Source organism: Drosophila kikkawai, chromosome 2R, assembly GCF_030179895.1.
Source record: "Drosophila kikkawai strain 14028-0561.14 chromosome 2R, DkikHiC1v2, whole genome shotgun sequence".
NCBI classification, from domain to species: Eukaryota; Metazoa; Arthropoda; class Insecta; order Diptera; family Drosophilidae; genus Drosophila; species Drosophila kikkawai.
The window spans coordinates 13,616,000-13,635,577 of NC_091729.1; the positions used below are offsets into that span (position 1 = coordinate 13,616,000).

General features: G+C 43.2%; 3 protein-coding genes and 1 long non-coding RNA gene across 4 annotated transcripts; 1 reads left to right on the forward strand and 3 right to left on the reverse strand.

Annotated features, from left to right (window-relative positions):
- Window positions 1-2,806: 2,806 nt before the first annotated feature.
- On the reverse strand, window positions 2,807-3,744 carry LOC108082280 (uncharacterized). Its single transcript, XR_011444624.1, has 3 exons — window positions 3,475-3,744; window positions 3,288-3,405; window positions 2,807-3,207 (listed from the first exon to the last, which is right to left on the reverse strand). It is a non-coding gene; the product is annotated as an uncharacterized lncRNA (long non-coding RNA).
- Window positions 3,745-4,339: 595 nt separating this feature from the next.
- On the reverse strand, window positions 4,340-5,661 carry LOC108082349 (uncharacterized). Its single transcript, XM_017177685.3, has 4 exons — window positions 5,390-5,661; window positions 5,220-5,305; window positions 4,932-5,088; window positions 4,340-4,747 (listed from the first exon to the last, which is right to left on the reverse strand). Exons 1-4 carry the CDS (start codon window positions 5,574-5,576, stop codon window positions 4,614-4,616), a joined length of 564 nt encoding a protein of 187 aa, XP_017033174.1. The 5' UTR covers window positions 5,577-5,661; the 3' UTR covers window positions 4,340-4,613.
- A 1,687-nt stretch (window positions 5,662-7,348) lies between these two features.
- LOC108082470 (uncharacterized) lies at window positions 7,349-9,360 on the forward strand. The gene is made up of 4 exons (XM_017177861.2): window positions 7,349-7,574; window positions 8,828-8,895; window positions 8,978-9,140; window positions 9,206-9,360. Exons 1-4 carry the CDS (start codon window positions 7,454-7,456, stop codon window positions 9,298-9,300), a joined length of 447 nt encoding a protein of 148 aa, XP_017033350.1. The 5' UTR covers window positions 7,349-7,453; the 3' UTR covers window positions 9,301-9,360.
- On the reverse strand, window positions 9,345-19,294 carry LOC108082469 (protein DOP1 homolog). The gene is made up of 11 exons (XM_017177860.2): window positions 19,137-19,294; window positions 18,396-18,610; window positions 18,133-18,311; window positions 16,829-18,064; window positions 16,466-16,766; window positions 15,632-16,397; window positions 15,331-15,439; window positions 10,978-15,278; window positions 10,510-10,705; window positions 10,106-10,448; window positions 9,345-10,045 (listed from the first exon to the last, which is right to left on the reverse strand). The coding sequence occupies exons 2-11, from the start codon at window positions 18,549-18,551 to the stop codon at window positions 9,824-9,826; spliced, it is 7,809 nt and encodes a 2,602-aa protein (XP_017033349.1). The 5' UTR covers window positions 18,552-18,610; window positions 19,137-19,294; the 3' UTR covers window positions 9,345-9,823.
- Window positions 19,295-19,578: the final 284 nt, after the last annotated feature.

Sequence of the window (19,578 nt, forward strand, 5' to 3'; positions counted from 1 at the left end):
ATAATTAATTAGTTTAAGGAGAAAAATCAATTTTTAGGAAATTCGATTCGATTTCACTTCACACCCCCTTAAAAAAAGAACTATACTCATTTTTATAATCCCACATTTAGGTTCGAATATAAGATCATTTCATGCCGATGATAATAATTTTTGATAAACTCACATATCTTGCATAGTTTTCATTTTGTGAATCGTAAAACTTACACCGTATATTCTATAAGTTATTAACTATTTAAAAAAAAAAAAAAGAGCTCAAAACAATTTGATTTACATGTATATCCCCCTTAAGGTTGAAAGGTATTCAAAACTATTTTGCCGTCACAAACTTACCGAGTATACCGCCACCACTTGGGATGTCTCCACTATTTAGCCACTGCATCACAAAACCGACAGTTAAGGGGGGATATACATGTAAGCGGTCAAAATTTGGTCATTTTTCGTGAATTTTTTTTTATAAGAAATAGTCAAGCAATCGTCGGGAAACTTTGGATATAGTTAAAAGTAGAATCAGAGATGATAAAAAAAATTAGTTATAAACAATATTTTACAAAATGGCGGATTTATGGAACATATGCCGTAGCGCCTCGAGCTTTGAGTTGCCGTGCTATGGACACGATAGAGCTCGTAATTCCTGTCCAAAATCCGTAAACTAAATTTTTTTGTATTCATTACACCTGTATCTTCTATTTGAACCTAAAAAACTAAAAAGAAATCAAGACAAAAAAATTAAATTTTGATTTGAAGGAAAAAAGGCCATTTTCAGGTGATCAGTTTTCACTTCCCACCCTCTTAAAAAATAGTAATACTCAGTTTTATAACAACCATGTAGGTTCAAATAGAAGATAATTTCATGCTGATCATAATACTTTTTGATTCACTGCGATATGTTACGTAGTTTTTTGTGAATCGTGTCCATAGCATAGGTAGAAATGCCAAAATTAGAAGTTGAGAAAAAGACGATTAAAGTTTTTGATGCGCCCACGTTAACACTTGTGAACCTTGCGTGCATACTTGATTTGAGGCACTTTAAGTTGGAATTCGATATTGAAACTTACACAGTATATTCTTTAAGTAATAAACTATTTTTTAAACCAAAAAAAAAATTTGCCCAAAAAAATTTGGTTTACATGTATATCCCCCCTTAAGATGCCAGGGAGCAGTGCATTATTAATCAGCCAGGGCAACAGCAAACGATGGTTTTCCTAGGGAATTTGGAAAAAATTTATTATAGTTACTTTCAACTAAACGTAACCTGGAGATGTCTTATCAGAAGCTTAAGAGTAAGTTTAATTTTACGGTACATAATCCCAGGAGCAGCATAAACGATGCCACAATGTTGATCCCAGTCCCCACCATCATAATCGGCATACCAAATTTGAAAAATAGAAGTTTTTCAAAAAACACATGCATTGCCGTTGACAAAAAAAGAAAAATAAGGAGTATGTGATGCCCAGGATTCCGATAACCAGACCATAGGTTCTGGAAAGACAACAACACAAGCTCGCCATTTTCACAACTTCGGTTCACTGATTTCTTTTTTAGCTTCAGAAAAACAAGACCTCTCGGGGACGTTGCCAAAATACAAATGAATAAAATAAACTTATTGCTAATGACCGCTGCTGGCCATTTGACGATTATTAAATTTCCGAGCGCTAGAAAGAGTCTTTTGAGGCGATTCGTAAACTTTCTTGGTAAAATTGGGCGCTACATTATAAAATTTATAATTAACAAGAAAGAAAGCTAACTTCGGCACGCCGAAGTTTGAATACCCTTGCAGATTGGTTTTCATATTTATGTCATAAATTATAATGCCGAAAACAGACACTAAACTGAGTTACATACCATTTTACCTATACTTATTATGTTTGCAGTTTGACAGTTACAGTTATACATTCCCAGCTTTACATTTTCTCTACATCTGATCGCTTCTATGGCTGCTATATGATATAGTTGTCCGACTTTCATAAAATGTATACCAAAATTCTATAATAATAAGTAAAGCTCATATCTCAGAGTAGATGAAAATACATTGAAAAACAACGAAGTTATAATTTTTTCTATTTCCCTATCGTTCCTATGGCAGCTATAAGATATAGTCGTCCGATTGTCATAAAATTTTTACCAAAATTTTGAAATAATACCAGAAGCTCATGTGTCAAAGTAGATTAAAATACGTTGAAAAACAACGAAGTTATAATTTTTTTGATTAATTTCCCGATCGTTCCTATGGCAGCTATAAGATATAGTGGTCCGATTTTCATAAAATTTTTACCAAAATTCTGGAATAATATAAAAAGGCTATATCTCAAAAATGATGGAATAATATTGAAAAACAGCCAAGTTAAAATTATTTTTCTAAAAATTTATTGAACATTTGTATGGCAGCTATATGATATAGTCGTCCGATCCGGCCCGTTCCGACATATATAGCAGTGAGAGTATATAGAAGACTATATGCAAAGTTTCATTCAGATAGCTTTAAAACTGAGGGACTAGTTTGCGTAGAAACGGACAGACGGACGGACAGACGGACAGACGGACGGACAGACGGACAGACGGACATGGCTAGATCGACTCGGCTGTTGATGCTGATCAAGAATATATATACTTTATAGGGTCGGAAACGTCTCCTTCACTGCGTTGCAAACTTCTGACTGAAATTATAATACCCTGCAAGGGTATAAAAATAATCATAAACTCGGTTCATACTTCCTTTGCAGTTTCCAAGAAAAACATGACCTCTCGCCAACGCACATTATCGCCTTTTTTTATTTTACATTGAAAAATCATAACTTTCAAACCAATTTAGATAATGTAGGAATGTTTTAATGTTTACTTTTGTTATATGTATTGCGAAATGTGTTGTAGGGTAGCTACATACATAATAAAAAACAAAAAAGGAAGCTAACTTCGGCATGCCGAAGTTTGTATACCCTTGCAGTTTGCAATTGGATCATTACGATTACAGTTATTCTAGTTAAATTAATAGAACAAAATATGAGGAAATATATAAATATATCAAAAGTTAATTTCATTAAAATTTAAAATCATCAAAATATACAATTGTAAACATTTTGTTTTTTTAATATATATTCATAGTCTGGGATTGCATCGCAACCACCCGTGGTCTGGAGTAACCTCCTCCTATGGAACCTTGGATTTCCTCGTAGACCAAGTACATTAAAAAGTACAGAAAACACAAGAGAACTGGAATTAGAAAAGTAGCCAGAAATCAGTTCCACTTACGGTTCAAGGAATTCACAATTATTTTAGCGTCACAAACTTACAGAGTCCACCTACACAACGCGGGATATATTCAGCCGGTTGAATCACTAAACCAATAGATCCGAGGAAAATGAACAGTCCATTATTAATCAGCCAGGGCCACAGCAAACGATGGCGTTGCTAGAAAATTTAGAAAAACATTTTTAGAATCGTAACCTGGAGGTGCCTAATCAGACTGTTTAATTTTACCGCAACTATTCCCAGGAGCAGCAACACAGATGCAAAAACATTGATCAAACACCCCACGGCCGCAGCCTCTACAACAGTCTTGGAAATTTTAATCGATGAATTTTCTTCACTCCGTATACTGTACGCTTTCCATAAGCCCCATAAGCACAATATAATGGAAAGGACTCCGATAACCAGACCATAGGTTCTTGAAAGCACATTACACACATTTGGCATTTTCACAATTTCGGTGCACTTATTTCTTTTTTAGCTTCAGAAAAACAAGACCTCTCGGTGACGTCTTCAAAATACGAATGAATAAAAAAAGAGTTTCTTGAGGATTTTATACATATTTTTTGAAAAAAATTGGTCAGCACATTAAAACATTTTTATTAAAATCTTATCAGAACCTAGGCTTAGAGTTACAGTTTTCAAGAAAAAAACGGCCCCTCAGGGACTCACAGTAGTGCCTTTTCTCTTTTTATGTTGTACAAATTAGAACTTTTGAGCCTATTAAGATGATCGAATAATTTAAACGGCATTTGAAAGGTAATTGTTTTAAAAATTATACATATTTATGACACCCATTCTTTTTTAAGGTGTCAAAGTCAAAATATAAATAAAAAAAAATAAAAATAAAAGAATTATAAACATATTTTATGTTTTTTTACTTTATTTTTTTAATTAAATAAAAATATTTTGTAAACTGAAAACTTTACTATGTTTATTCTTTGGAATACTTGAAATCACAATAGCCCCTCTTTATGCAATTAACACGAATTCATGCATTCTTATTGAGAGAAATAACAGAGTTCAATTCGTGTATTGTCGAATACGTGAAATGAAAAACATGAAAACTAAACCCCCTTAAATAAATATTTTTCCATTTGTGTATACAAAATATATATTTCTTCACAGACAATTGGATAAACATACATAATTCGCCTTGCAGTTTCATTCGAAAAGTGATAAACGCAGGTGCAGGCCATATGGAGTGAGTAATTCAATAGAGAAACAGATATGCATCGATTTTGATTTTAGACATACAAATATCGCTTTTGTTCGTGTTAATTTTTAATACAAAAATAGATATATTGGAAACTGCACTGATAAGATTCAATAGCTGTTGATCAGCGGCTTAAAATGACTCATAAGCCAGCCTATATCTTGGTGTAGCTGGGGTACGAATTGGTCTGCGGGGCAGCTGGCGGAATCAGAGGACGCTGAATATCACTGTTGGCTTGGATTTGCTTGAACAGCGAGTAGATTCCATAGTACAAATACCATGCAAGAGCTGGAAAAAGTAAATAACAAACAATAAATAATGCTATCAAGTGTAATTAAATGAGAGCTGCAGCAGCCAGCGGTTGTGCGATAACCCCAGATGAGAGCTAGAGCAATTTCACAACCACTTTTCTGTGCAAATCCCATTCTCAGATAAGGCAGGGGAAAAACTGTGACTCATTGCACTTGCTTACCGAGAGTAGCCAAAGAGAACAGGAGAATGGGCAGGGCATCCAAGAAGGGAGGCGGTGCACTAATAACTTGCGCCCAGACGCCAAAGTGAAAGAGAATGGCAAAGGCTAGCAATACTCCATTGTTGATCAGCCAGGGCAGCAGGAGCAGATGGCGTTCCTAGAAAAATGGTTAGCTTAATTAGCGGAAAACTCGATTGTTTATACTTTATATGTGTATATATACATATGTAAATATTTGTATATAAAAATGATGTATGTAGTTGTGTAAATTAAGTTAAAATGCCTTACCTTAACGGTGCCCACAACCAGCATGGCCGATGCCAAAAGATTGATCACCTTCAGTGGCAGGTAAACACTCAGGGCAATAATGAGAACTGAAAAGCCACAAACGTAGAACATAATATCCAAATACAGATCTACATATGCACATGTATGTACATGTATATACTTGTACTTACTGGAGCGCACTTGATCCACTGTAACATCTGCACTTTTGTTAGCTTCAACAATTTGCTGCGCAATTTCATCAGCGAATCCCAGGGCTACGGATAAAAGGATCACCGCCAGAAAGGAGAAAATCACGCCCAGCCAGCCAATAACCACACCATAGGTGTTCAGTCTCATGCAAAACACGCTGGACAGCATTTTCACTGGTTTTTGATAAGTTTTATTTGATTAGAGATTCGGGAAAAGAAACAATAGCTCTTGCCGGCGCAGTCGAAATGCAATTGGATCGAAAAAAATAAGTCGCAAATGCATGACAATTGAGAGAGCTTTCAGGTGGCAGTGTTGCCAGATCGGTGAGTAACAGAAAAATAATGGGCGCGTCACCCTAATATTTGTAAGATGCTACTTTACTAAAACTATAATATTTTAATTTATATTTTTTACTTAGTTATTTTAAAAAAATTAATTTTTAGAATTTTTTTAAAACTTAAAAAAATTAAAATTAAAATTACAAAAAATATTATTAAATATTTAGTATATATATGTAGAAACCTAATTAAATTTATTTAAGTAATGTTTATTTCTTATCTATTTTCTTTTCTATTATATTTCCATTCCATTTTCCTTTTTATAAAATCACAGTTTTGTCACGCCTTAGTCACTCTTTCAGGGCTGTAACATATAAATTTGAATGCAAACCGTTAGGATTGTTAGCAGAAGAAATGAACAGCATCCATTTAGATAATTGTTATTTTTAAAAACAAAATGTGATTCTAGGTATGATTCGTTATCTTGATCGTATATCATCACAATGCAAGCTAACATCTTCCCACACACTGTAATTGTTGTTGCTCTGGTCTTTTGGCGAGCACCCTAAGCTTTAAAATGCATACGCACACATATACATTTTGCACTAAGCAACAGGTTTTTGAGATTTTTAAATTAAAAACAAATTTTAAACAATTAATTATAATTATAAAGAGTTGTTAATGAATAAATTCAAAATAAACCTATTTGAATTTAAAAAAAACCTATTCAAATGGGTTTATTTTTAATTTATTAATAATTAAATAAATAAAACAATTCATAAAAATGTAATATTTCAGATCTATCAAATCTTAGTAATACTAAATAAAATATTTACTAAAAAATAAAATCTATACCTAACAAGAAAGGAAGCTAACTTCGGCACGCCGAAGTTTGAATACCCTTGCAGATATTATTTCATTGCATTTTATCTATACTTATTATGTTGAGAGTTTGACAGTTACAGTTTTACATTCCCAGTTTTACATTTTCCCTATACCTACCGATCGGTTTATATGGCAGCTATATGATATAGTTGTCCGATTTTCATTAAATTTATACAAAAATTCTGAACTAATAAAATAAGCTTATATCTCAGAGTAGATAAAAATAGTTTGAAAAACAACGAAGTTATAATTTTTTTTCTATTCATTTCCTGATCGTTCCTATGGCAGCTATATGACATTGTCGTCCGATTTTCATAAAATTTTTACCAAAATTCAAAAATAATATAAAATGGTCATATGTAAAAAATAGTGCACATATGTTGAAAAACAGCTAAGTTATAATTTTTTTTCTAAAAATTTATCGAACATTTGTATGGCAGCTATATGATATAGTCGTCCGATCCGGCCCGTTCCGACATATATAGCAGTGAGAGCATATAGAAGACTATATGCAAAGTTTCATTCAGATAGCTTTTAAACTGAGGGACTAGTTTGCGTAGAAACAGACAGACAGACAGACGGACAGACGGACATGGCTAGATCTGACTGAAATTATAATACCCTGCAAGGGTATAAAAATAGGCTATAAAATTTAAATATAATTTCTAATTACTTGCTGTCTTTAAACAAAAAAAAAAACCCTGTTTTGTTGTCTAGTCTAACCAAACTGTTGCTTCCCCAAGAATGTGTAAAATGGAATTCAGTTGTTATTCGCTTCTCGCCGTGCTTGGTCGCTTTTCCGTGCTCCAACTTGCCCCCAAAACCGGTTTCGCCGTTTTCGGTTACTTTTAGTGAAAACTTAACCACCGTATATTCCCAAAGATGAAAATCGATCTGATCGTGGACCAGGGCCCGTGCCAAACGGAGCTCAGAAGCTGGTGCCTGGGCATAGCCATATATTCGCTGATATCCGTGACATTCAGCGTGCTCTTCGCTCCAACGGGTAGGAGAAATTTCAAGGCGTGGCTACATTTGTTTATTCCTCCTCCGGGCCATTGTTTCAGAGCATTAGAATACATACGCGACCACGGCCACGGCGTATAAATTAAAACCATGAGCTAATCCATGGAGACAAAACAACACACAAAAAAAAAAAGAAAACACGTTTCATTTTTTTGGATCGATGACGACATCGGTGACAGATGCAAGCTGATGTTTTCATTTCAAAAATGTGCACACACATGCAAAAGTTCAAGATCATATTTGGTTGGATTTTTGCTTTTGATATTTGATACTTGGATAATTTTAACAACAAAATCTTGATAATTTAAAGACAGAAATTGGAAACTAAAGTAATTTTGATGAGAGCTAAATAACGAGGATACATATCTATACCCTTTAAGGGTATTATAATCGTAGTCTGAAGTTGTCGTAAAGCATTGAAGGAGTCATTTCCGACCCTATAAAGTATATATAATCTTGATCAGCCTTGACAGGCGAATCTTTCTAGGCATGTCTGAAGAAAAAAAAATTTATTTTTTTTTTCACTAAATGTTATAAGGGGTTACATCGTTAAAATTCTCAAAAATCGACCAAAATTTTGATTTTCTATAATTTTAAATTTTATATGCAGATTTGTTAACCTAGAAAAAACTAGCATAGAAAAGCTTTCCGAATTGAATTTAATGCTTTTTTGACTGAGTTATGAAATTTTTAAACTTTGATTTTTCCAAAAAAATTTTATATAAAAATATGAATAAATATCCATTTCAGGAAATCAAATATTGGTGAAATTGAATTTTTACAATCTAAAATACAAAAAAAAAAAATTAAATAAATAATTAATTACTTATTAAAAAAATATAAAGTTTTTTTAACTGATAACAACTTATACAAAAATGTAAATTTAATAAATTTAATTTATAGATCATGTTTGTTTTTATATGGATAAATATCCATTTAAGGAAATCAAATATTGGTGAAATTTAATTTCTACAATCTAAAATACAAACATAAATTAAATAAATAATTAATTAATTATTAATAAATATAAAATTTATAAAATTGAATACGAAAAATAATTTTTAATCCCAGAAATGTTCAAGATCATGTTTGTTTTTTGTTATACTTACCTTAATAAAAATCTTTAAATATCTAAACTTATAATTTTATATTTTTTTTAAATTTATAAAATTTTATAAATAAAAAAGCTTATAGTGTACATTAACAAATAACCATATTTCCCCCTCGTTGCAGTTGTAAACTTTGTTGGCTTTGCCATTGCCGTGATCGCCAATGTGTTGCTGTTGATCGGCACCCTCAAGGTGAGTTCACACACCCGCCTCACCAAATAACCCTTACTGATTCACCACTGTGTTTCCTGTTACCTTCTTAATCATCTTCCAGGAAAAGCGTGTGCTGCTCCTGGGCTGGCTTATCTTTGCCCTGATTGAAGCCATTGGCTTTCCCTTTGCCATTTTCGGTGTGATCTTCCACTATGGAGGCTATCGTGAGGCCACCGGTTTCAATAATATTTTCGGGGCCCTATTGGTGTACATAATATCGATTCGTGAGTTTAAATAGTTATTTTGTAATGTACTGTTTTCCAGAATTAATCTTTCCTTTTTCTTGTAGTAATTGTTGCATTCTGCGCCCGCCTTATATACTCACACTACGTCCAGCTGAAGAACCGCGAGTCGAGCAGTCCCCGAACCACGAATGTGGTTTAGACTCGTTAAAACTTAACTTAAGTTTGGCAATAAATAATACGCTCTTGTATTTTGATTGCAGTTTAGTCTCTCTTCTTATTCACATCCGGAACATCCGCAACTATCAACAGTTAGATACATGGGTTATGGTTATATTATAGTTATACATATACAATGACAGGGCGCTAGTCCTCCTCAAAACACACAACAGTTAAAACGATCGATCACACTACGGACATTTCTATCTATATAGCTAGCTATCATACTATCGGCATCCAGCTCCATATCCTTCTTACACATAAAATGGAAAGTTGGTCTTCTTATTATTGTTGGTGCTTTGTTGTTGCGTCTGCTGCATAAAGCTCGTCTCGGCATTTTGGCTACTCAGCTTGGCCTGCACAGCGGCCAGGATGCGTGATGGCTGCTGCTGGCCCGCCTCCAAGGCAGATTCCATGCCCAGATTCAGATTCAACTTGAGCTCGAATTGGGATCCATTTGCTTGGATCTGCGACTGCGTGGGCGGCCGTTGGACGGCAACCGGCTTTCATCTGGGCGTGGTAATGCTGGGCAGCTTCTCCAGGAAGTCATTGGCCAGCACCTCTTCGATCTCCTGCAGGCAATTGGCCACATCCTGTTCCGTGTCGGCAAAGTTCCGGGGCTGCGGGCAGTTGAAGCCCAATGTGGAGAAGAAGGCGTACAGCTCCTGCAGGGATTGCAGTTGCTGGAAGTGCAACATCAGATGGCGGTTGCTAGGACGTTGCAAGAGCTAAGGGAAATGACAAGAGATTAATCGATAGAATGTAAAGCAGCTGGTAGATCTACTTACCGGCGACTGAGTCGTGTACTTCATGTCCATCAGTCTCACCAACCGCCTTACATGCGGCACATAGAGAGCACTGGGCAGCATGGCCAGATTCTCCAGACTGCCATTGGGCAGTCTCACCTCCTCCTCGTGCACATCAAACTCGGTGCCCACAAAGGCCCAGCGATACATCTGGAAATGCGGCAATTTGGTGGCCGGCAAAACGCATCCCAGTTCTAAAAGCTTGCAAGCCTCCAGCTGTACCGAGCGCCAGTGCTGCATGGGCGTCTGGGAGCTGTAGCCATTGCTGGCTGTCGAGGCGGAGGACCAGGAGACATCAATGCCCGAGGGCATGCGCATTTGTTGACTGCAAAAATGTACAGATTTTAGAGATCAAACTTTTTATATATGTATAATTTAGGACTCACTTTCTCTCCTCGCTCTCCGACTTGAGTTCCTGTTCCATTTGCAGGAACACCTGCACCATTTCGGCAATGATGATGGGCCACAGCGAGGTGACATGGTCGGGCGACATGCGCAGCAGGAGTACACGGAAGCAAAGGAAAACGGCAGCCTGAACGGAGGGACCCATAGGAACCAGTCGTAAACTGTTGGCCAGTTGCTCTGTGGGGAAACAGATGGAGTTATAGCTTTCAAATCCCCAAAGGTTCTACTGAATGAAAAACATTTGTGTGTAGCAGCTAAAGCTTTTAGAATTCTACGAATTTTGGGTACTTCCTGAATGAATGCTTCTTATCGCAAATAAATACAGTATAACAAATATATTTATATATTACATGTTAAACAGAATTCAAATCGCTAAATATAAATATAGAAACCTCTCAGATTACTCATTCTCTCTCCCTTGAAAACCCCTAATCCCCCCCGAGACTCACCCTGAATATCCGGCATGTACTTGTTGTGCTGATCAAACTCGCTGCAGTAGATAACAAACGCCAGACGCTTGAGCAGCATGGCCCGCTGCTCGTACTCCTGATCGCGCGATGTAAATATGTTCAGGCTGCCCGCCTGCGAGAGTGAGACGCGGGTCATAAGCTCCCGGAATGTGGTATTGTCGTACGTCATCAGACTGTCCATGATCATGCGCCAGAAGGGCAGGCACGAGAGATGCATCTGGAAGAAGGCATTGTCCAGGAGGAGATCCAGCATATCCTTGCGCCAGGCCTTCCTTGTGTACTGATACCCACTCAGGCTGGCCAAGAGCGCCGAGCAGGCGTAGAAGAAGGGCACATTCCGGGCCGTGTGATTCTTCAAATACGGAGTTATATTGTACAGCAGCGGGGTCACTATATTGACCACCTTGTCCTTCTCCTGAGAGCCATACGCCACATCCAGTAGGTTTGAGAGTATGGCTGCGAGGACACTCTGCGCCTGCAGGGAATACTGCTGCAGTCCACCGCCACCCACGCTGTTGTCCTTGGCCAGGCCATCAGTGTCCTCCTTAACAGCCAGATTACGACGCAGCCAGGTGGTCTGTTCCAGGCAGGAGCCAGCCACACTGGACAGCGAGTCCACCAGTCGCGAGGTAACGTCATGCAGCTCCCTCACCTCCTTCTTGTCCTGGAAGGGCATCTGCGGACAACGCTGCACAAACTCGTTGAGCAGCATCAGCAGAGCAAACTGTGCAGGAGGCGTCAGATTCAAGCCATCCCGGATGAGGGCCAGCAGCGAGCTCCAGGCATCGGCCAGCTGGGGAGCCGGGGCAGAACGCATGTAGAAGTAGAAAAGCTCCAGCGAGCTTACCTCAATGCTGAGCTGGGCAGGTGGCCGGTGGATGGGCGGCGGCGAGCGCACCACTTGGTGCAGGGTCATAACAAACGAGTCCATGGGCATCACCCGGATGCTGGACACCAGGGACACCAGAGAGAGCTGGGCGGGACAAGCCTGCAAAGTGGAGTTCCTCTGGAACTGCTCGGAGATGCTTAATCCACTCATATTGGCAGCCACCCCGCGCTGCTGCCAGGTGACGGCCACGGCGGCCAGGAAATTGCAGCCATGATGCAGTGAAACCGGCGACAGGAACTCCAAGAGTTGCTGACGCACTGGCCTAAGCTGTCCCAGTTCGCTGTCCCAAATGGCAGCCACGCTGCTCATGATCCTTGGTAGATGTGAGAGCACTGCATTACGCGCCGCCTGAAGCTGGGGATTCCTAGGCGCCGGCACTGACGCTCCAGAAGATTCGCTGGCCGAGAGGAAGGAGTGAACAATGCTGTTGAGCAACTGCCCAGTGCTGGAGCTCTGCGCCGAGGAGCTGGTCTGGGGATAGGCCTGGTTGAACAGGTGCGAGAGCGCCGTCTGCTGGGTGTTGTCCAGCAGGCAGTAGTGACAGAGTATAGTCAAGGCCTCCAGCTGAGAGACCACATAGTCCGGCGGAAAGTGTCGCTGCTGGGGGAGTGGCGTCTTGGCCAAACGATCCAAATTGCTGCACAGCTGGTGGACCACACTGATCACTATGTTGGTGAGGGAACCAAAGGAGAAGCAGTTCAGTGAGGAGGTCACCAGATCCGTCCAGTTGCGATGCAAATGACGCAGTCGCTCCTGCTGCAGGGCTCCTAAAACGGCGGCCAAAAACATGGGCTGCTGGCTGATCAGGCAGTTGGGCAGATACTTGACATTTGCTGCCGCCGATCCCTCCGTGAGGCGGGTGGGCGAGGCATTGCCTGCGGTATCCTCTCCTCCTGTGGGGGGTGTCTCCTGCCGCACCTGATGCACCTCGTGCTCCAGCCGGATTACAGCTAAAAGCAGGCGGAGTAGCTGCAGCTGGAAGCAGTCGGCATGCAGCTGGTCATCCTGCGGATCATTGAAGCTCAGGACCTGCTCCGCATAGCTGGCGTTGGCCCTGCTGCGTCCATAGCTGCACACAGAGCTATTAAGGCAGTGCAGCATAACCTTCTGGAGCTTGGCGCGGGCTAACAGGTCGGCTATGTAACGGGCCAGTCCTGTGCCCATGCCCTTGACTATCTCTATCAGCTCAGTGCAGATCACAGTCAGCAGTTCAATGCTTTCTAGTTGGATCCTCCTGTTGTTTACAATGTCCTGCAGGGTGGGAGGTTGCCGCTGGGCATCCAGGGATTCCCTCTGGAAGTAACCACGTGCATAGAAGAGGCACAGAGTGACCACTAGCTCCAGTTGCATGCATCCCCTATAAGCCTGGGCATATTCCGAGCTGCCCACGCTGCCATCAAAGCCCTTGCCGGAGATACTCTTGCGATGGCGCACTAGAAGCTGCTTCAGGCTGCCGCTGGAGAAGGAAGTGGTGATGGAGAGGCAGAGAAAAGTGCGACGATCGCAGCAGATAATGTTGCGTAGCGTCTGCAGGGCATACAAAGTCTGGCGGGTGTCATAGATGGCCAGGTACAACAGCAAGTGGTTGTGGTACAGGTGAGCGGCATCGGTGAGGGAGTGGCTGCTCTTCAGGGAGCTGCGCAGGCTAGAGGTTTGCTCCTCCGCTGCCGCCGCTGCAGCAGCAGCTGCTGCCGCATTATTCTGACGCAAAATCTCCACATTTTGCTTGCCCTTCTCCAGGGTTTTCTGCATATCCGGCTGGAGTTTGCTGGTCTCCAAGCTAAGATTCCTTCGCTTATCCTCCACATTGATGGTGGACTCTGGTTCCTCCGATTCCTCTTCAAGCTCTGGCTGTTCCACATGCGAGCCACTGAGATTGCTGTCCGTGGAGGTCTTGGAAATGCAGCTTAGGCGCTTCTTCTCACCTGCAATCAAAAGCTTCTTGCGCTTGCCCAGCTTCTTGTCCTCCCGGAAATACTCATCCGCAGGCAAGGCCTCCGCTTGAAGGTCAGGAGTACTCTGCTGCTCTGGTTCCAGCGAGTTGAGACTGGACTCACCGGGCGTCTTCTCCCTGGTCAGGCGATAGGTCTTGCGGCTCTTGATCTTCTCGTGCTGGGTCAGGGCCTCGGTGACCCTTTCACAATCCCCGACAAAGCGCTTGACATCATCACTGATTCCGGCACTCGAGCTCACCGTAAGGCTGTCCTCCTTCTCCAGACTGGTCTCGCGCAGCTCCGAGTCCGACTCAAAGTCGCTGCTGTCCGAGTTGTCTGTGATATCCTGGTCAAAGTGGAGACTCTGATCGGCTGGCTGGGCTCCTGGCGTCTGCTCCTGCGAGGGCTGCTCGCTCTCGTCCATGGCACAGGCCAGCTTCTGCTCCAGCGGTGTCTCCTTGTGGGGTATCTCAATCCGCGGCTCCTCTAGATCCGTTTCATCGTCAAAATCATTGGCATTCTCCAGGGGATTAATAATCAGCCCTATGGTGTTGACATCCTGGGCCACCTCGCTGCTGTTGCTAGCCACTGCTAAGGCTGTGGCCTTGTAGTTCACGAAATTAGAAACCTTGTTGGCCTTGCCGCCGCTCAGGGTCACCCCAAAGATCTTCTTGGGAAAGTTTCGAATGGGGCTCTTCTTCTTACCCCCGCTGGTGGTCTCCATGTGATGATACTTCACATTGCCCTGCTCCGAGCTAATAGCATACACATCGCGCTCAAAGGCAGGCGTGACTTCTGCTTCGGCTTCGCGATACAACTGCTGCATGTGGACAATGCCCACGCGCTTAGAGCTGGCGGAGAGCAGGATCTTGTAGAGCGGCTTGGTTACCCGGGCGAGATCTCCACGCAGCAACGAAGCCTGTAGCCAGTTGGTCACAAACGTCCGCTCTGACATGTAATGGGGCAGCGACAAGGTGTCCAGCACCTTGAGGAGGGTCTTCTCAAATCCCCTCGTTGGCTGCTTGGCTCTGCCTAGGTGCCACAGCAGCTCAAACTTCTTGAAGCTGCGCGCCTGGCTCTCACGCAGCCTCTCCGTGGATTCCGTGGGGCACAGCAGTTGGGCATCCGCTAGGCGTTCCATCTGGTAACTGCGCAGGGCTGTCCTTCCCAAGACAGGCGGTTGAATCTGCAGAAGATGCTGTGCCTGCATCCTATTACCAATTACTGTCTCCACCAGGCCACTCTCCAGGCAACTGTGCAGCTGATGGAGAAGCGCTGCAATCTGGGCTGGATCTATGCCGGCAGCTCCTAGGTAATCCCACAGTATGGAGCTCACCAGCTGGAAGACGCGAGTGTGTTGTTCCATGTAGCTGACATGGCCAAACTTGAGCAGGGGCAGCATCACCACAAAGGTGACCCCGGGGCTGGTTGTGTGCTCGATTTGAGAACGGAGGAGACTGAAAGAAAGGGATTAACTTTGAATGATATATATGTGCATATATAACTCACCTGATCAAATCAAAAAGCGTAGTTATAGCCGACACCTGTAGCTCTTTATCGCTCTGAGCAAAACAAGCCACCAAGCAGAGGACTTTCAGCCAGTTGGGTAATTCTGGCTCTAAAATGGATTTTAATAAAAAACAAAACAAAATTAAACACTGTTAAGGAAAGGCCCTGAATCAGCTTTAAGCTGTGGCAAAGTAATCCCCTGAATCATAGAAACCAGGAAGGGAAACCCTCACTTAAGGTTTTACCTCAAGTTTCTTAGCAAACTCTTGACTACGACAGCCATGATTAACCAATTACTCACCATTCCTGTCCAGCACAATGTGCTTATTGCAATTGGGGAACGTGGACATCTCCACCAGCAAAGTAGCCGCCAGTTTGACAGCTCCTCGAAGGGATAAGCTCAGCTGTAGCTCAGACAATTGCTGGACACTGCGCTGCGTTTGTCCATCGATGAGCAGACTCTGTTGCTTGTCCTCCTGCGCCTCGCTGTCGCTGCTCAGCTCACTGGCACTGGCGGGCAGGGGCAGGGAACGATTCAGCAACCTCTGTAGCTGCTTGGAACGTGGAACAATGTCCACGCGGAGCAGGTTAAACAAGCGTTCGATTTGTGACTCTCTTTCGGCGCACTCATGCTCTAGAACTTGCTCGGCCAGGAACAGATTGGAGGTGTGACTGGTGCTGGTGGTTCTCTGCACTTGAACCCTCACCGCGCATTCCTTGGGCTCTGCTTGGATTTGGAGTAACTTTCTGGCCAGGTAAACCTCAAAGAAGATCTCATACTGGCGGATGCACTTCTCCAGAATGGAGAAACCACGCTGCTGAGTGGCCCGACTTTCCTCGTCCAGCTGGAATTGAGGAGATTGATCCGGGGGAGCACTCTTCGGTTCCTCAAAGCTAGGACCATCGCCGTCATCGGTTGTAGTATTGGACTGGACCAGAACAATGTCCTTGGGTCGCTGTTTTTTGGGACTGCGTATAAAGGGCACCTTGGCCTTGGCCTTGAGCTTTTTAATGCTCCGAGGAGTGTCCAGATCCGAGGAGGATTGCGGGGTATCCGAGGCGCTGATCTGTTGATAATTGAAAATAAAAAAATTATAAAGAAAAGCTAGAACCCTTAGCCTTGAAGGTAACTCACATCCTTGTCCAACTCAGACAGCCTGGATATGGACTTGGCCTTCTTCTTGTTGGGACTGTGACGACCCACACTCTGGTTGGAGGCCGAGCGCCGGATGAGCTCCTCATCATTGTTGGCATCCGTGCCGTGGAGCGAGTTCTCCGCAAATTGATTTAGCCGCGAGTCCGACTTGCTTTTCTCCAGGGAACTGCTGGGTGCCTCCACTTTCTGACTCACCGAATTCACGGTGATCTTCTCGTCCGACGAGGAGCCACCACCACCACCATTCTGCTCTATCAGCTTGTTCAGTTTTATGGGACTTCTACAAAGAAATACAGAGAGATAAGAGAGGGTTTCAAGTAATGTCTTTGTTTTCCAGCTTACGTTATCATGGGTTGGACCCTGGAAACAATCTTCATGCAGAGCTTGAGCGAGGCCGTGATCTCGCTGCTGCTCACGCGATCCATGTGGAGGGAGAGCAGCTGGGTGATGGCCAGAAAGACCTTGGGCAGGTACACCCTAGTGGTCTCCGTGTACATCTCCAGGGAGACGGTTTCCAAAAGGAATTCGGTTAGGAGGCAGATTTCCAGGACACAGGGATCCCCGGAACCCACTTCGCAGGCATATTTTCCAGAGGATTCAGTGGCCTGAGACTTCTCCTTCGAGGAGTTGGCCTGCAGGCAGGCTCTTTCAAACATATTAGTCATGTAGCTCCAGATGTACGCCGGATCAAAGGTGGCAAACAGCAGGTTGGCGGATTTCAAAGCCTCCGCATTACCGCTGGAGATGTACATGGCGCGCATGATGTCATGAAGGACATAGTCTAGAACGGCACTGCCTATCTCCGCCTTGTCCAGCAGGGAGAGCATAATCCTGTACGGTTTCAGGTCCATGGGTGAGCAATCCAGGCTCAGTCGCAGGGTGGTGATTAAAGCTCGGATTAGAATGTGCCGCGAGTGCTTCACAAAGTAGGGTTCCAACTCCGGCTCCTCCTCCTGGGCATTCGAGGTGTCCAGTGAAAGGGTATCATAGGTGGGCGAGTTCTTGGCCACTTCGCTGCCCAGCAACCAACTGAAGAGTCGCCTGTTTAGCGACATATCCCTTCGCAGGATGGTATTCAGCCCATTGGTGACCAGTTTCACCAGATCATCCTCGCCAAGCAAAGCCGTGTGCATGGGAAAACCCAGCAGCAGGAACTCCAAGGTGTTGCGCTGCACCAGAATCAAAGAATCATTCAGGCAGGCGCACAACGCCGACATCATAATCTCCCTGTTGTGGCCCATGATGTAGATCTGCTCCTGCATATCCAGACGCTTATTGAAGTGCTCCAGCAGGTAGGTGATGGCCGGCAGCCTTATGGCCGCATTGTTGGCCACCGACTCCCATAGCACCGTGTAAAAGTGCATGGGATTCACGGCATTGCACACTTGCTTCAGAAGAGAGCTAATCCTTTCAAAGTGATCCAGGCCACAGTCGTAACCGGGCAGGACGCCATTGAGGAAGCCGCTCAAGGCAGGCCTCAGCTTATCGCCCAGCGGCACAAAGTAGTTCTCGTAGATGGCCAGCAAGGCGGGCCTCACGTTCATGGCGGCATAGCCCAGCAGCGGGAACAGCCCGGCACTAAAAGGAGTAATTAAACCAAAGTGAGATTAGGCTGGCTTTATCTCTGAATTTCGGAGGCCACTGACCTGTATATAAACTCCGTGGCCAGACGCTCCGGCCCCGTTTTGCTAAAAATCACCGAATAGGTCTCTAAAGCCTTGAGATGTACCCCGGAGGGCAGGGCGGGATGCATACACTGGGCCAGTCGCTTGGCTATCTTCAGACGACGTGGTATGACCTGGTACTGCGTATTGCTTGATATGGCCTGAGGCCACAAGCAGGAAGAGAGATAAGGTAGAGATGTAGTGAGTCATCTGGCTCCAGCTTCGAAGAGGAGCTATATACATACCTTGCTGAGCTTGCCCAAAGCCGATATCAAATCCGCCCACTCGCTGGAGTACTCGAAATTGCGCAGCGCCTTGTCTATGTTGGTCATGTAGGTGCGGTACTTGGCCTCCGCCATGAGCTTCTGCTCCTCGACGAGCGCGTCCGCAGAAGTCTCCATGCTGGGCTCCGATCTCTAGCTACGTGTGTTTGTGAGTGCGAATTGGTGGGAGAAGAGCTCTGCAAATAATCGATAGTTAAACACACTTGTTGCCCTTGGAAGTCGTGTTGAAGCTTGCATATTCGAAAAGTGTGGCAAGTGAAGCACCTGCGAAACACACTCTTTGTTCCCCCAGCACACACTCACACACGGCGCTTCCGCTTAATTGGCAGCGGGTCTGGCAATTAACCCCAGATGTGTGTGTGTGGTTCGTGTTCTATACTTTCCAACTGCAATATCGGCCCAGAAAATAACGTCAGCGACGTTTGTCGTCGCGCGTGGCAGGAGCAGAAAATTGTAAATATGTGAATACTCTCTCTCTCTCTCTTTCTACGAAATGCAACGGGAACGGAGAGAGCGATAAGCGACGGAGACCAGCTGATGACGAATATTCTGCTGTTTGCCCTAGGCTCCTGGAAGCGCGGGGTAGAGGGGGGTGCGCGTGACGGAGACAGACACAGACAAATGCAATTGTTTTGGAATTTTTCGAGACTTTCCTAGCTCTTTATAACGGCCACCTGCAACCTGCAACTCGCCCCCGCTTACCACAGCGAATATCTGGCGATTTTAACACATTTTACATTGTATAAATATTGCACTTTTGTTTTTGTGTGTGGAATTTACATCTGGCAAATTTTTTTTGGCTGTAACTCGCTAGCGATGGACTCTTGCTATTGATAACCGTGACTTCTTCGCCAGCGATAACTACGCTAGGGAATATTTCACAACTCACATTGAAATATTTCATTAAAATAAACACTTAAAATTTAAAGGACAAACTCCAAACTAAAATTTCGACAATTTTATCTAAAATAAAATATTTTTTTTACCAAAATATCCAAATTAACTGGTATTTTGAACACCAATCTATGTGACCCATCTCTAAGGCTTGTTATCGATAACGATAGCTTCGTTTAACAAGAAAAGATTATAGCTTCGCCTCACCGAATTTTGTATACCCTTGCAAATATACTTGCAGTTGAAAATA

Bases quoted from the DNA above. Each gene is read 5' to 3' on its own strand.
- LOC108082349 (XM_017177685.3), bottom strand. From the start codon at position 5,576: ATGCTGTCCAGCGTGTTTTGCATGAGACTGAACACCTATGGTGTGGTT. The intron at 5,306-5,389 runs GTAAGTACAAGT...GTGGCTTTTCAG, and splicing joins AGTGGATCAAGTGCGCTCCA to TTCTCATTATTGCCCTGAGT. The intron at 4,748-4,931 runs GTAAGCAAGTGC...TACTTTTTCCAG, and splicing joins GTTCTCTTTGGCTACTCTCG to CTCTTGCATGGTATTTGTAC.
- LOC108082470 (XM_017177861.2), top strand. From the start codon at position 7,454: ATGAAAATCGATCTGATCGTGGACCAGGGCCCGTGCCAAACGGAGCTC. The intron at 7,575-8,827 runs GTAGGAGAAATT...CCCTCGTTGCAG, and splicing joins CGTGCTCTTCGCTCCAACGG to TTGTAAACTTTGTTGGCTTT. The intron at 9,141-9,205 runs GTGAGTTTAAAT...TTTTTCTTGTAG, and splicing joins GGTGTACATAATATCGATTC to TAATTGTTGCATTCTGCGCC.
- LOC108082469 (XM_017177860.2), bottom strand. From the start codon at position 18,551: ATGGAGACTTCTGCGGACGCGCTCGTCGAGGAGCAGAAGCTCATGGCG. The intron at 10,449-10,509 runs GTGAGTCCTAAA...ACATTTTTGCAG, and splicing joins TCGGAGAGCGAGGAGAGAAA to TCAACAAATGCGCATGCCCT. The intron at 10,046-10,105 runs GTAAGTAGATCT...CATTTCCCTTAG, and splicing joins AGTACACGACTCAGTCGCCG to CTCTTGCAACGTCCTAGCAA.